This window comes from Urocitellus parryii, chromosome 9 (assembly GCF_045843805.1).
Source record: "Urocitellus parryii isolate mUroPar1 chromosome 9, mUroPar1.hap1, whole genome shotgun sequence".
Taxonomy (NCBI): domain Eukaryota; kingdom Metazoa; phylum Chordata; class Mammalia; order Rodentia; family Sciuridae; genus Urocitellus; species Urocitellus parryii.
Window position 1 is genome coordinate 5,082,137 of NC_135539.1, and position 15,141 is coordinate 5,097,277.

Consider the following 15,141-nt stretch of genomic DNA (forward strand, 5'->3'; position numbering starts at 1 on the left):
ATCAGAACTACCGCGCACATTTATTGAGTGCTTTCTGTGTTCCAGACGCCGTGCTGGGGACTTTGTGACCACTTTTGTCCCACTACAACCCCATGAGGTAGGCACTGCTGTCCCCAAAATTTACAGATGAGGACACTGAGGCACAGAGAGGTTAAGTCACCTGCTTGAGGTTACACAGCTATGAAAGGAAGGCTGAGCTTTGCACCCTGGTCTCATGGTCACGTGGCTACGGGTCGTCTCTGTCCTGACAGCAAGGGGCTGATGAGCCAGGAGGAGCAAGAAGCCTAAGCCAAGTCCAGCCCTGGTGGGCCTGGGGAAGTTTAAAAGCCAGAAGCTGGGCAGTCCCTTCCTTGAGCTACTTTTAATTACAGGCCTCCCCAAGGCAGGAGCAGCCTGCTGCAGAGGCTTCAGCGCAGATCCCAGAGACTTCTATGCAGGACACCACCACGGACGCCTGCTGGTGCAGGGAAGGACGGTCCCACGCGGCCCTGTTGCTTCTAGAGGGGATGCCAGTCACAGGACCCCCTGTGCCTTGGCCAGCATGGCCAAGAAGAGAACCTGCCACTTGAGCAGGGTCAGCCAGACTCTTCCACGAGAGCGGAGATGGGGAGGCATCTCCCTTGGGGTCGGGAGCCTGCCGTGAAGAGGGCTGGGCTCTGGCAGCCCCTTCCTCACCAGCTGGAAGAAAGGAGGCGGCCAGGGTGCAAAGAGGTTAGGGTCACGAGGCCTGGGTGCAGTCGAGAGGCCTGGGGAAACGGGGCTCCCGCATCCAGCCGTTCCTGGAGCCAATTCCCAAATCCGAGACCCAGGGAATTCCCTTTGTTGCTTAAGCCAGTTTTAGCTGGGTTCAGAGGGACCAGCCAAGAATCTGAGACGCTCACCCTTGCTGGGAGTGGGGTTGTAGCTCAGAGGTAGAGCACTTGCCTAGCAGAGACCCGTGACCTGTTGCCTTTTGGGGACCCAGGAAAGGAAAGGAACAATGTCCTCAGGTCCCAAGGAGACCCAAGGCAGTAACTGGGGAAAGTCATGTCAATTTTGGAGCTGGTTCCTGAGTCAGATCTGCCCCAGGGCAGACTATAGCCTCCCCACCAAGAGGAGTCCAAATGCCATGTGGAGACCCTGGATCCAGCCTTACCTGAAGTTAGCCCTGGACTGGACAGGTACTATGAATCCATGAATGGTCACCCTTTTGTGTTTAAGTCACTGAGCAGTGGGTTTCTCTGACTTACAATTAAAAAAGGTCGTAATCGAACAGCTCCCCAGGACAGAAAGGGGCCTCCAGAGGGGTATGGAGATAGTGTGTGTCACCCCATCACTGCCTGAAACTTGGCGGAAGCCCTGGACTTCCTCACCCTCTTCAAGGCACTGGTGGTCAGGGCTAGGCCCCCAGCAAACCTGGATATGGTTCCGGCGAGCCCTGGATACAGCTCCCGGGCCCAGTGGGGACTCAGAGTGCTGCTGTCCCTCAGACACTCAGGGGACCATCCCTTCCCGATGCCCAGCATCTTCTCCTTCTTGGGGGTTGGGCCAGTATTCCTTGAAGCCCTTGCCTTTTCAGACCGTGTGATTGGCTCCAGCACTGTGCATGTGATCCAGGCTGGCCAATCAACGCGCCGCACCCCAGCTAAGTCACAGTGATTGGTCTAGACTGGGCACGTGACCCCAGGACCCGCCTTCTCCAACCCCCAGTAACTATCCCGGGTTCAGGGAGGGACGCGGGTCCCCAGCTGGCCGCTGAGAGGCAGTCCTGGGAGGTGGACTGGAACTTCTGGGAGTGAGCAGTTCCCTTCTGGGGGAAGGGACAGTGTGCCCAGCAGGACGGAGACCCTGCTCCGGGGTGGCCCTCCTGAGAAGGAAGCGGACGGGGCCAGCAAGCAAGTGGTGGTGAGGGGCTGCGCCTGGTGCCATGGCTGAGTCCCAGATCCTGCGAGACCCACGGCGCTGAGATGGACAGGTCTTTTGTGTCCAGAGGGGAGTTCTGTCCTGGCAACCACAGGAGCCCTGAGCTGCACGGGGGCCACACTGGCCAAGGATGAGGTCCTCGCCATCCCTTCCAGACACCCCGGCTTTGGGGACCAGAGGCTGCAGCCCACGTGGTCCCAGGCCTTGGCAAGCTGCTTCTCATTCTCACTCTTCCCGGTGGCCGAGGCTGCCCCGAGGGTCCGTGCCTGGCTATCTGGAGACCAGGGAGCTGCCCTGGGACTGGCCGGAGGAGGAGGAGGAGGTGGCGGCACTGAGCTGGGAGAAGCCACTGGTGCAGGATTCCAGGCTGGACATGGAGCCCCTGGGGGGAGGGCACAAGTCACCCTCTGTTGATGCTGCAGGTGAGGCCCCAGGGCTCCTTCCTCAAGGCTGCTGACTGCCAGGGCCCGGGCCAAGTGCAGAGGAAGAAGCACTTGTCTGTGGAGCTGGCCTGTGCCCGTGAGGAGAAGTGAGTGCCCCCCAGTTCCCTGCGCCCCACTCCCTCAGGACACAGCCCAGCCTACCACAGACAATCCAGGGGCTTCCCTGGCCTGGATCCCTACCACGGTCCTGGGCCCCCACAGCCCGGGGAGGCTGCGGCCCCACCTCTCACCCCTCACTCCTTGCAGTCGAGCCTGGCCTCCTCCCAGCGCCCTGGACACACCTTTGTGGGCGCCGAGCCTCCGGGCAGCACCTTCCCTCTGTCCCAGCTACCTGGTTCACCTGGACTTCAGCTCGGAGCTGCCTGGAGAACCCTCTGCCCGACTGAAATGTCCTACCAGTGTGCTGTCCTCGGCAGCAGCCGCTGGCCACTGAGGCCACAGAGTGGCCGGAACGTGGCTCGTGTATTCCATTCTATCTGCTATTCTGCGTTGCCACAGGGCGCTGGCCGCTACGGGGCTGTCCTGGGCAGCCGGAGGGATTTGCTCCTCAAAGTGTGTGGGGACCAGCCGTACCCTGGCACCTGGGGCTTGCTAGGGTTCTGAACCAGAATCTACGTGCTGAACAGGCCCCTGGTGACCGATATCACACCCCGTGGCTCTCCACCCAGTGTCACTTCCCAGAGGGTCCCCCCCACCGCACCCTCTGCCAGGTCCCTGCTCTGGGCCGACAGTTCTCTCTGTTAAGCCCCCAGCACTTCTTAGCCATGTGGCTTTGGGCCAGAGCCCAGGCTGGGCATGGCTTCCCGTCTTCCATCTGCGCCACACTTCCACGCGGTGGGAGTGCCCCAGTGGCAGACCCAGGAGGGCAGCAGGAAGTAGCCCTGGACTGATCTCTCATGAGGTCACTGAAGGACTCTTACACTGGCCAGACCAAACAGGTTGGTGCAGAGCGCCCAGCCCACCCCGTCTCCACGCGTCCCCCTGGGGGCCCTCCAGCACCTCCTTCCCAGGGCCAGGTGCACCCGGCTTCCTGCAGGGCTTCGTGAGGAGGGCAGGCTCTGCTGCTGAGCAGGTCTGACCAGGGCTCCCCCAAATCCCTGCTGGGCCTACCCTGGAGGAACTGGCCCACCGCTAGGGCAGAGCCCGGGAGCCCCAGGAGGAGCCACGCCCAGCACTGCAGGGCCAGCCCGCCCTGCCCAGCGCCCCCCGCCCTGCCCAGGCCCTACCCACCTGAAGTCCTCGGAGGCGAGCACCTCGCAGTAGTAGAGGAGCTTGCACTTGGGGCCCGGGCTGTGCAGAGCGGTCAGGACATCCCCCGGGAGGCTGCAGGCCACGCTGCCAGGGGGGCTGTGCATTTGCCACTGGAGCAGGTAGACCCCAGGCCACCTGGTCACATGGGAGCCCTGAAACACAGTAGCCGTGCTCTGTGCGGTCCCCTGGGGAGGGGGAGAGGGGCCGAGCCTTCCCGTGGCCAGGCCTGGAGAGAGAGGCTCTTGCCCTCTGTCCCCCTCTGCAGTGCACCAGCAAACTGTCCTACAAGGACCTCCCGAGGCCGCCCCTGCGGCTGCCCCACATCCCGGGACCAGCTCAGTGGGGTCTGCAGACCAGGAGGATTTAGAGGAGGGCGGTGGGGGCTCTCGGGTGCTTCCAACAGGTGGCTGGGGGGGGGAGAGAGTGCGGAGGGCGCTGTTAGTTGTTAGAAGGGCGACTCTCAGGAGGGGTAGAGAGTTTAGAGTGTTAGGGGGATCGCGGGGTGGTGGGCGGAGGGCTCAGGGGGCAAGTGTGAGTGCGGGGGGCAAGGTGTGACGTGCAGGCAGCAAGGCGTGATGTGCGGGCAGCCCAGCACCCCGGGCCCTGCAGCCAGGCCCTAGGCTTATGGAGCTGGCCTGTGCCCTTGTTCTCCCTGCTGTCCTGCCAGGTCCCTGAGGCCAGGGGCACGTCTGGTTTGTCCTGCTGTATTCCCGCAGCCCAGCAGGGGGTGGCCGGGATGAAGGAGCAAGTGACCCACAGGAGTGCCAACCTGGATGCTCTCCCCCTCCCGGCAGACCAGCGGAGCCTCCACTCGGCTGTAATCCGTGCCCAGGACCCAGCCCTTGTCCACCAGCTGCCCGCTGGCCCTGGCCCCAGGCTCCCGCGGGCCCGGCTTGAGCGCCTGCTTGGTGTGGTACAAGCTAAAGACCACGTCCCCTCGCAGGATGTCGAAGTCCCAGGTGATGACCGACTCCCCTTCCAGGATCTCCAGCGCGACCTGTGTGGGGACAGAGCAGCTCTGGGAGTCCCAGGGGACAGGACAGCTGGGGGTGGGCATGGGAGGTGCCGTGGGTGCTGCAGGGGTCTTGCCCCCAGTCCCGAGGTCCGCCTCCTGAGGGCAGAAGGGGCTGCTAAGGCTCCTCGTCCCTCGTCTGGGAACTTCTCTTGGAAAGGCCTGGGAGGTTCCACCCTGGGGTGACCAGGGGGCCCGGGAGGGGACGGCACTCAGGCCTGGCCCCTTGCCTCTCAGCAGGCCATTCGTGACCTCTTCCCCTTCCGGAGCTCCCTGGGTCAGGCTCAGGCCCAACGGCTGACGTCTCCTCTGGGTTTCCATCCCCCCACGCCCGCCTGCGAGGACCTGGCCTAGGGTGACGGCCGGGGCCCTCCCTGCCAGGCCCCAGCACCTCATGGGGCGCCCCGCGGAGCACGCTGGCCGAGTGGTAGGTCTCGCTCCACTGCCGCAGCTGGTCGGCCTGCTCCTGCTCCTCCTCGGTCAGATAGAGGGACTTGGGGACCAGTCCTCCTTCAGGGACATTACACTGGGGGTCACAGACAAAATGGGTGGCAGGTCAGGGTCCTGGAGGTTGGCCGGCCTGAGCCACCGAGTCCTGTGAGCCCTGAGACAGCCTAGAACAGTGACCCCGTTTGCCCCCTAGAACCCCCGCAGGGTCGGGACGGTTTTCCCGCATCACAGAGGAGGGAAATGGCAGCTCAGAGAGGGAAGACGAGTTGTCCAAGATCACAGAGCACAGGGTGGCTGCTCAGGGCACAGGGCACGCTCCTGAGAGTCACGCTCAGATCCCCCCCTCCCGGCTGGCAGGGATCGGGGACCCTCCCCCAGCACCCCTTCAGCTGTCAGGTGGACCCATCAAGGCACGGTGGGTTCTGCAGATTCCCAAAGCCAAAGGCCCCCGGGCGGCTGGGCCTCGGCAGACCCTCTGCCATCCCAAACCGTGATGCCCATCTCACTCCAGGGGGAGGCCACAGCAGGAGGCGAGGTCAGGCAGGCCGGCGGAGCCCAGGAGGCCTACTGTGCGCTGCTGGGTGAACAGAGAGGGCGAGCCTGCCTGGCTGCAGGAAGGGGCTGGGACTCGGGGTCTCCCTGCCTGGCAGCCCACCGCAGGGGGCAGTGGCCTGGTCAGGGCAGGTCTGGGCGCACCAGCTCCAGAGCAGGGCCGTGGGCACTGGGTGTCACCACCCTGCGTGGAAGGGCTCGGAGGAGCCCGGCTGCTGAGCAACCTCTGGGGACACGGAGGGTCTGGGGACTCGACCTGGTCCCTGGGCTTCTGGAAGATGCTGCCTCACTGTGTGAAAGAGCCAGAGACAGGGGAGAGCCAGAAACACACCCCATGCCCACTCGGCAGCCTGGCTTGCAGGGGACAGCACGGCGGCCACCCAGGGGCCACCCAGGGACCCCCCCAGCCCAGACTCCTGGCCTCCGGGGCCACTGCCCTCACCCTGCAGCCCAGCCCGGCCACCGGCCTCACCACACTCTCTCCCCCCAGGAAGTCGGGGATCACTTCCTTGTCCAGGTAGTCCACCAGGCCCCCGGGGCCCTGGTAGTTGCTGCCGCTGTAGATGAGGAACTTCTGCCTGGTGTTCTCGTTGATGAAGGGGCTGATCTGCAGTGGGGGTGCGGCAGAGGGCACGGGTTGATCAATTATTGGTACAGGGAATTGAACACCGGGGCGCTCAGCCACTGACCCACACCCCGGCCCATTTTAGTTTTCATCTTGAGAAAGGGACTCCCTAGATTGTTCAGCTGGCCTCAAACTTTCCATCCTCCTGCCTCAGCCTCCTGAGTATCTGGAATTACAGATGTGCACAGCACGCCCGCTCGACTAGCCTGTTTTCAGTGGAAAAGAACAGAAGAGACTAGTAAAGAGGCTGCATAGACAAGGAACGCACACCACTTCACAGGTCTCTTGTTCAGGGTGTGCGTGTGCACATGTGTGCACACACGTGTGCTGGGCTACAACTGTGGGTCCTGGCCAAAAGTTTAAAATCCCAATAGTCCAAGGTCCAAACTGTCCTTGGAATCAGCTCACAGGAGGCCTGGGAACACTGTACAATGCTGAGGGTTGCCATCCCATTAAAGAAACAGGCAAGGGATACACAAATGTGCTCCATCCACATGCTGGAATATTATTCAGCTGTAAAAAGGAACAGAGAGCCAGGGCAGGCGGCACCACGGCTGGACTCCACAACACTGTGCCCAGTGAAGAAGTCGGACAGCAAGTGCCTCACAGTGGATGAGCCTGTTGACATGAAGCTCCCAACAGGCAAATCCCACAGGGAGGTAGGCGGAGGGTGACCCCCAGGGCCAGGAGGAGAAATGGGCATGGGGGTTCCAGGAAACGTTCTGGGGCTGGGCGGGGTAGCAGTTGTATAATTCTGTGAATATAGCGAAACCGCTGAATCCCGTACTTTAAGAGGGCGAAGGCCGCGGCATAAGAGTCTTATCTGGATAAAGCTGCCATTTACAAAAGTTGAAACAAGGCCACTCAGTGGGAGGAGCCTCCCATCTCGGCCTCCCGGGGGGGCCTGGCCAGGCTCCTGCTCTTACCAGCGTCCAGAGCACGGGAAAGACTCGGGGGGCTCGCACGATGAGCAGCCGGCCCAGGGTCTCGGGGTAGTTATCCTCCACGACCTCGATCATGCGCAGCAGGGCCTTCACCCCCGGCCGCCAGAGGTGCCGCATGTTGAGACCCTCCAGGTCCAGCAGGCAGGTCCAGGAGCTGTGGTGGACACGCACCCCTCACTCCACCTGGCTCCGCCTCGTCCCAGGACGGACAGGGAGGCGGGTGGGAGCAGAGGGGCCGTGGGACACTGCTGCGGATCCCTCCGCGGTCGGCAGGCTGCGTGCTGAGGAGGCCCGGAGCCGGGATGCCCAGCTGAGCCCCGGGGCCCAGGCCTCCGCTCCACCTGGAGAGACCTGGGCAGGGACCTGCCCTCACGGAGTCAGCAAAGGTGGTCAGCTCAATGAGGTGGGGGCTGGAGCGCTCTCTGCAGGAGCTGGTCCCTACTAGTTAAGAGAGGATGCTGTCCACTACATACAGCCCACGCGGCTCTGGAAGCTTGCCCGGCAGCGTCGGGTGGCCCAGGCTCAGATTCCCGCTCTGCCACTTGCTGTGTGGCCAGCGCCAAGTTCTTAACCCCTCTGTGCCTCCACTCCATCAGTAGTGAGTCATTAGGGAAATGACCATCTTACTGCAGTGGCCGGTCCCTGGGAGCCTCTGCACCCTGGATGTCCCTTAGCCCTGCTCACACCTCTGCAAGGGGGTCCTTTGTGACACTCCCCGTTCAAACCATTTGGGGTGGACTCTGCCTCCAGCCAGGACCCTGGCTGACAGATTGCCACTCCGGCCCGATGTCCCCGTCCTTACGAAATCTCCAGACAGAAAGGAACTTAATCGTCATAAAGAGAAGACTCCTGGGGGCGGGGGTTAAAACTGCAGGTGGCAGGTCCTGTCAGTGCTGGCGCCAGGAGGGCCGAGGGCTGGGGGGCCCGGGCCGCACACAGCTGGCCGCACACATTGGCCAGCAACCTCGACCCAGAGGTGGGGTCCAGGGAGTGAAGGGGCAGCAGGCCGCTGCTGGGCTTGGTCACCGGGGAGTGCGGCTGTCGTGGGAGATGGAGGGAGACCTCGGGCCAGAGAGCTGCTCTCAGGATCCAAAGTCGGGAGCCGGACGGGGCCGGACCCAGACAGGGGCAGGTCCGAGCCAGCTCGGCCACCAAGCCTCCGTGACCCCAGGGAGCACCGCCACCCGGCTGTCTCCTCTAAAGTCAGGGTGACTGCAGCCCCTCACAAGATCACCGCAGGAGCTAGGTGGGGACGGTGACGCTCAGTGCAATGTGTTAGCTGCCCGTCCACTGGGGAGTCGCAGCCCGGGTCCTTGCCTGATGGGACGGCCAAACTGCTTGGTGTTCCCCTCACACCTCTTCTGTCCTTCCTCGTTGACAGAAAGGACCTGCAGGGAGGACAGCGTGCTGAGCCACCCTCTCTGCTGTCCACCCGCAGTGGCCCGGAGCCCGGGCGGGGGGGACACTCACGTGCTGCAGCAGCGCCTCCTCCCCCACCGCCTTCATCAAGCCCTTGGTGTCCATCTGGCCCAGGCGGAGGATGTACAGGGGACGTCCATCTTCGGGGGCAAGCAAACAGAAGGGACACTGGTGACCCAGGCAGGTCCACGCCACCACTGGAATGTGGCATCCTCAGGGAGGAGACACCAGGCCTGGCACACCCAGGCCCAGTGGGCACATGCCCTGGCCAGCACCTGCTGCCTCCAGGGGGCAGACCCCTCACCAAAGACCCCAACAACAGGCGTGTTCTAATAAGGACAAGGGACACGCCCGCGGGGGCCTTGGCAGCTCCCGCTCCACGTTGGCGGCTCTTTGCCAACTGAAGCCTTTCTCCCGCCTCTCTTTTGCTCAGAACAGGACGAGAGCCACCCCAGGAGGGGACACTGAAGCCAGACAACACCGAGCCCCAAGCACACGCTCTTCAGCCTCAGAAGAAAGCCACGGAGAGGGACCTGCTCACACTGGCAATGCCGTCACTCAAAGTCCCAGAACACGATCGGCCGCGTCCAGGCAGGAGCGGGTCAGGCGGCGAGAGCCTGGAGACTCGGCCCTTCTGTCCACGTCAGTGGCCTTGTTGGGGGACAAGGACACTCCCCACGTCCCCATTGGTTCCACTGAGCACTCAGCAGAACCAACTCCCGCAGCAGAGCTGGGCCATTTCCACGGGGGTCTAACAAGACTCCAGAGGCTCCGCTCAGCCTTGCTCTCTCCAGAGAACAGAACTCTGCGCACACCACGTCCATTTCAGCTACCTAATGCTGTCCTCGTTGCTGACAGGTGTCCTGTGTAGGACGATGGGACTTGATGGGTTGGTGTCGTCAGCACTGAACCCAAGGCCACGGGCACACAGGAGCCCACAGCCCGGGATCCTCCCGACTGCACCCAGGCCCCTGTGCCTGGGCACCCGAGGGCAGCACGGCCCTCTGGCCCCACGAAGCAGCAAAGTTGCCCACGAAAAACCCCAAACTGCAAAATCACCGCCCTCTAGAAGCCACCAACGGCTCGTGTGCTGCACAAGCGCCAAACCCTGGAGGCTGCACCGCCTTGCTCAGCCCCAGCCAGGACGTGCACACCCCGCAGCCCAAAATTTCTCACCCCGCTGAACGTGTCCTTGGATGACCTTGACAGGGCTGCCACGGAGCTGTGACTGTTTATTTGGAGGTTACAAAGACATTTTAGCAAGCAGGGGGATCCATGAATACCGAGGACTGCGTTAAGACACTGTGCCAACCAGTGTGCCAACCGGGGCTGGAGAGAGCCCGGCATTTCCCCCAATCAGCATATGTGAGTTTTTATGTAAAGGACCGTGAAAAGCCCAGTAGTTGTTGGCTTTAATTTGAAAAAACCTAGACACAATATCTGTGGCAGGTGGAATGTCATCTACACACACACGCTCACACACACACACACACACACGCTCACACACACACACAAAACCCAAAGTGTGACCCTTATTTGAAAACAGTCTTTGCAGATGCATTCAGTTAAGGACATCAAGAGGAAGCCTTGGCCTCCTGACCAGGTGGGGGGCACAGGCCCTGGGACCCCAGTGGCTCGAGTAGGCGGAGGCAGGAGGGTGGCAAGCTCAAGGCCCCCTCAGCAATGTAGTGAGACCCTGCCTCAAAATAAAAAAGAGCTGGGGATGTGCTCAGTTCTAGACCACCCCTGGGTCCAACCCCCAATACCAAAAAAAGGGGGGAATCATTCTGGATCTGGGGTGGGCTCTACATTCAGCCCCTGGGGTCCTTAGAGAAGAAGACAGGACACAGAGAGATGCCCAGATGCCACCGAAGACAGGCAGAAATTGGAGGGGTGCAGCCACAAGCCAAGGAGTCCAGGGCCCCCCAGGCTGGGACAGGCAGGGGCGGACTCTCCCCTCTAGCCTTGGGGGAGCACAGCCCTGCCCACACCTTGACTCCAGACTCTCAGCCTCAGAACTTCCAGAGAACACATTTCTGCTGTCTTCGCCACCAGATTTGTGGCGGTCTTCTACGGCTGCCCTAAGAAGCGCCTGGGACATTCCTGCAACCATCACCTGCACCCCCGGGACCCCAGCAAAGGGGGACGCCTGGGCAGGCCCCAAACTATTCCATCTGCACCTTCTTCCCATCTGGGCGTCACATCCAGAGGCCTCCGAGCACCCAAGGGAAAACCAGATGTTGGCACACGGCCCCTCCTCCAAGTGCCTTGGCAGACCCTGGCCCTCACCTATGTCCTGGTAGTGCCAGCCTCCCGCGTAGAACTCCTCCAGCAGGGCAGGGGGCTGCCAGGTCTGCAGGAGCACGTCCACCTGGTGCTGCTTCCGCCAGCTCAAGGACTGGCACAGCATCTCCCGGGCCTTGTCCAGGTGGAAGTCGCGGGCGCGCAGGAAGCGCAGGATGTGCTCATCTTTGGGAATCTGAGACCCAGAGAAAGAGCCGGAGAAGGACACCCGGCCCACAGGTCAGGTACCAGAACGAGCCCCTGGGGCTCACCTGCAGAGTGTCCCCAACCCCGAGGGAGAGCCAGGGCTCAGGACCCTCCGCACTCGGCTGCCTCTCAGTCCTCCCTGCTCCTGCTGGAACCTGGGTCTCTCTTTGGGGCAACTGGTCCTCCTTCAGGCCCCCCAGTGAGCCAGTCCTGCAAGACCAGCCCCAGGAGCTGCCCTCTCTCCAGCCAGAGGAGCAGGGTGTGGACTGGCCTCCAGTCTCAGTACCGGTTCCTGGAGGTGTAAACTGACACCATTCGGCACTAAAGTCATTCCCCGCCTGTCCCCTAAGGTGGAGGAGAGAAAGACCAGCCGCTAAGCTGGCAGCCGCAGCAGGAAGTTCTTACTCAACAGAGCTGAGGACAAAGTCTGCGCCTAGGACCCTCCTCGTGCATCCTAGTTACGGGGTGACAAGGCAAAACCCACCCACGGGCAGTCAACACTCACCTTCGCAGGGTCTCTAAGTCCCATGGGAAAGGACAGAAGGGTATCGGGGAATGTGGTGCTATGCAGCGGTGTCTCCACTGGGGGTCACCATGCCCCAGAGGACACATGAAGCTGTTCAAGGTTGACATAACTGGGGGTGGGGCGTGGGGCGGGAGGAGGGAGAGAGTCTCTAATGACATCTGTTTGCTGAGGCCAGGGATAGTGGGAGGTCTTCGCGTGGCTGACTCCCCTGGCCGCCCCCCAGGCCCACCCACCTTGCCTCTGTGGGTCTCCTGCAACCAGAGCCGCAGCTGGATCAGGCAGCTCTCCTGCATGGGTGTGAGCTGGCCCAGGCACCTCTGGATGTAGTCTGCGTCCAGCTTGTCCCCTTGGAGGAGGAGGACGGGGTCTTCAGGACAAGGGAGACCCTGCGTCCCTCGCCCCGTGGGCGGCTGCCCTTTCTCTGCCCTCCTGTACTACTGGCCACCTCTGCTCTGGAACATGGTTCCAAGCCAGGCTAGGGCTCCAGCTCCGAACACAGCCCTGCAGGCCCCAAAGTCCTTCATTTTTCAACCCGGGTCCAGGTGGTTCTGAAAGCTTAGTCCAGGATGATCCCCACCCTCCAGGGTGGCCGAGCCATGTGTGGGGGCCTGGGGACCACGTGGATCAGCCTGCTGGGCAGATCAGCCCATGGCCAGCACACAGAGCCCGGCTCAGCCCAGGTCCGGTGCCCGGCTCCTAGCCCTGTGCAGCAGAGGCGGGTGCCCACGGCCTCCTGGTATCTCAGCCAAGCAGCAGCCTGTGGGCACAGCCACTTCTCTGTGGACAGATGGCACAGTGAGAGAGCAAACTGAATGCCCGCCCAGCAAAACCTCTCAGCCGTTCCCCAAACCAACCCTGGGCACGGGGGTCACGCCGGCTGTGCAAGGAGGTATCTGGGTAAACTGCAGGAGGGATGGGGGCCGCCTGAACTCATGTGGGCAACAGCAGCAAAGGGGCAGCGGAAGACATGAGGCAGGCGGGGCCCCATGTCCTTCCGGCCCCCAGCAGATGTGAGGCCCTTTTCTCCCTCTGAGCACAAAGGCCCAGTGATTCAGAACAGGGTGGAAGGGCCTGAGGTGCCCTCTACCAGTCACCCTGAGTGCCAGCGTGCTGGTGGACAGGACAGATGAGAGTGGAGGCCAGGCCTGGGTGGACAGGCAAGGAACAGGGCACGAACCACAGAGCACACACACAGGAGCGTGTAAAAATATAAAAGGGCACGTACAACAGCAGCCAGCCAGTGCACACAGTCGGTGCAGAATAAATTCTTGTTGCATGAATGGATTTTGTTCCCTCTAAACACAGCTCGAGACGTAGTATTAATTCACGGTATTGTCACTCAAGTATCTTGGAATCAGGCAGGCCTCCACGTGTCAGTGGCGCAAAAGGAAACTGGACTCCGTGTTTGTACTGTTCTGTACACCGGTTTGTTAGAATTTTTCTTTTCTTTTTAATTTGCCCTCACATTCTATTTGAACAATTTCCACATGAATAGAAGACTGAACTGTGACAAAGGGCTAATTGCTGAAATATACAAAGAGCTCTTACAAACCAATAAGAATTCAAGAACAGGAATCAACCAAAGAAAGGAAAATAGTCACTAAACATGAAAACAATACTTGACCTCAATCATGATGAAAGAATGCATCACTAATCTACAAATGATCGTTCTTACTGCCTTTCAGAAGTTTGAAATATTTAGTAAGATTCTGGTGGAAAGTCAGGGTGAGTAGACACAGCTTCACACTTTAGGTGGGAGCGATGATCAGCAGCCTCTTCAGAGGCCTAATTGGTAAATCTACCAAAACTTCAGTTGCACAAAACCTTCCAGTAACTTCACATTTTAAATGTTATGCTCTGTTTCTACAAAATTTTTTAAACGCTTATGTAGAAACTGGATCCAGTGGCACATGCCTGCAATCCCAGCTCCTCAGGGGGCTGAGGCAGGAGGATTACCAATTCCAGGACAGCCTGGGAAACTTAGTGAGGCCCTGTCTCAAAATAAGAAATAAAATGGGCGGGAGAGGTAGCTAGTGGCAGAGTGCTCCACCCCCAGTTCCATCCCTAGTAACACCCTTCCAGGTTTTTTAAATGAAAAAATTAAAATCTCTGAGTCCAAAGATGTAGGGCACATTCTTAATTTTTACTATTTGTGTGTGTGTGTGTGTGTGTGTGTGTGTGTGTGACGCTGGGGATCAAACCTGGGGCCTAGCAAACCCAGGAGGGCCTCACGCACACTAGGCAGGTGCCCTACCACTGAGCTGCCTCCCAGGTCTTTTTATGTGATTTTGAGACAGGGTCTCACTGCGTTGCTTAGGGCTTCACCCAGCGGCCGGGGCTGGCCTGGATCGTGGGGTCCTCTTCCCAAGGCTGTGATCCTGCGCCTGTCCCCAGTTCCTGGGATCACAGGTGCGCACCACCACACCCAGATCACTATTTGTATTCTTTAAAAAAACTGAAACAACCTGAATGTCCATCCATCGGGGACCATCTAAAGAGGCCAAATTAAAATAGCAAATAGTCAATGTTGATTATCAAGTTACGGAACCACCTCACGATACCGTGAACTATTAAGGTCTTCTCGCTGCCGTGAAAAGGAACCAGCCACATCCAGCGCAGATGAGAAACATCAAAACATCAAGGGGGTTACAGAATGCGCCCCACGAGTTAGGTTCGGCGTGTTACACGGGCATGGACAACGGTGCCCACGTGTGTGCGGGTGTCCACCATCACAGGTCAGCGCATCTACCTCAGCAGCTCGCCAAATAGAAACCCAGGCCTCCGCTCGGCCTCCAGGGAGCAGGAAGGCCTAATTCCTACTGCCCATCTTCTGAGTGGTCTGAATTTTTTCTACCATGATCATGCATTACTCGGGTAATTTAAAATAGTAATAAAACCAGAATCCCAGGCAGCGCTGTGCACCCGGGTCAGCAGAGGGGCGGAGCCGGGGGTGGAGAGGGCACGGAGGAGGAGTCCACGGTCACGCAGGACCCAGACCCTCCGCGCTGCTCCTCCCTCTTCCTCCCACCCGGCGGGGCGCTTCCCAGCACCCGGGCCAGGGCGGAGCAGCGGCCACCTACCGTCAGTTCCCACCGCCTCCGCGGCAGGGCCCAGGACCCTGAGGGTCCCCTCCGCCTGCCGGGATCCGGGCTGGCTGCGGGCGTCCTCCTCCCGGACCGGGGCGGGCGTCCAGCGGGGGATGTGAGAGGTGCCCTGGGAGATGAGCTCGTTCAGGTAGTGCTCGATCACCTCCTTCCCCTGGGGACACAATGGCGGGGTCACCGCACTGGCGCACCTGGCTGGGTCCCTCCGCGGACAGTGGCCTACTGGGGGCCGAAACGCGACAGGTAGGGACGGAGAGGTGCTGTCCAACGCCGCCGGGCTTCACGGTCTCAGTACGGAGGCGGCCCCAACTAGCACGGTTTTATATAACACGCAGGTAAGACACTAATAAGTTCATGTCACCTATGTCATCATGTAATAGGCGATCACAGGGGTGGGCCTGAGGTCTCCAACCCAGCAGTGAC

The 15,141-nt window shown here is 60.7% G+C and overlaps 1 protein-coding gene across 1 annotated transcript in view; it reads right to left on the reverse strand.

Annotated features, from left to right (window-relative positions):
* Positions 1–2,172: 2,172 nt before the first annotated feature.
* Sec14l5 (SEC14 like lipid binding 5) overlaps positions 2,173–15,141 on the reverse strand; it is a 33,745-nt gene continuing 20,776 nt past the window's right edge. Inside the window, exons 6-16 of the mRNA XM_026385563.2 lie at positions 14,695–14,872; positions 11,848–11,960; positions 10,888–11,077; positions 8,650–8,738; positions 8,497–8,567; positions 7,162–7,333; positions 6,083–6,217; positions 5,000–5,134; positions 4,366–4,593; positions 3,576–3,748; positions 2,173–2,284 (exon numbers count right to left, since the gene is read on the reverse strand). Of these exons, the coding sequence (XP_026241348.2) occupies positions 2,173–2,284; positions 3,576–3,748; positions 4,366–4,593; positions 5,000–5,134; positions 6,083–6,217; positions 7,162–7,333; positions 8,497–8,567; positions 8,650–8,738; positions 10,888–11,077; positions 11,848–11,960; positions 14,695–14,872 (1,596 nt within the window). The remainder of the gene's footprint in view (positions 2,285–3,575; positions 3,749–4,365; positions 4,594–4,999; positions 5,135–6,082; positions 6,218–7,161; positions 7,334–8,496; positions 8,568–8,649; positions 8,739–10,887; positions 11,078–11,847; positions 11,961–14,694; positions 14,873–15,141) is intronic.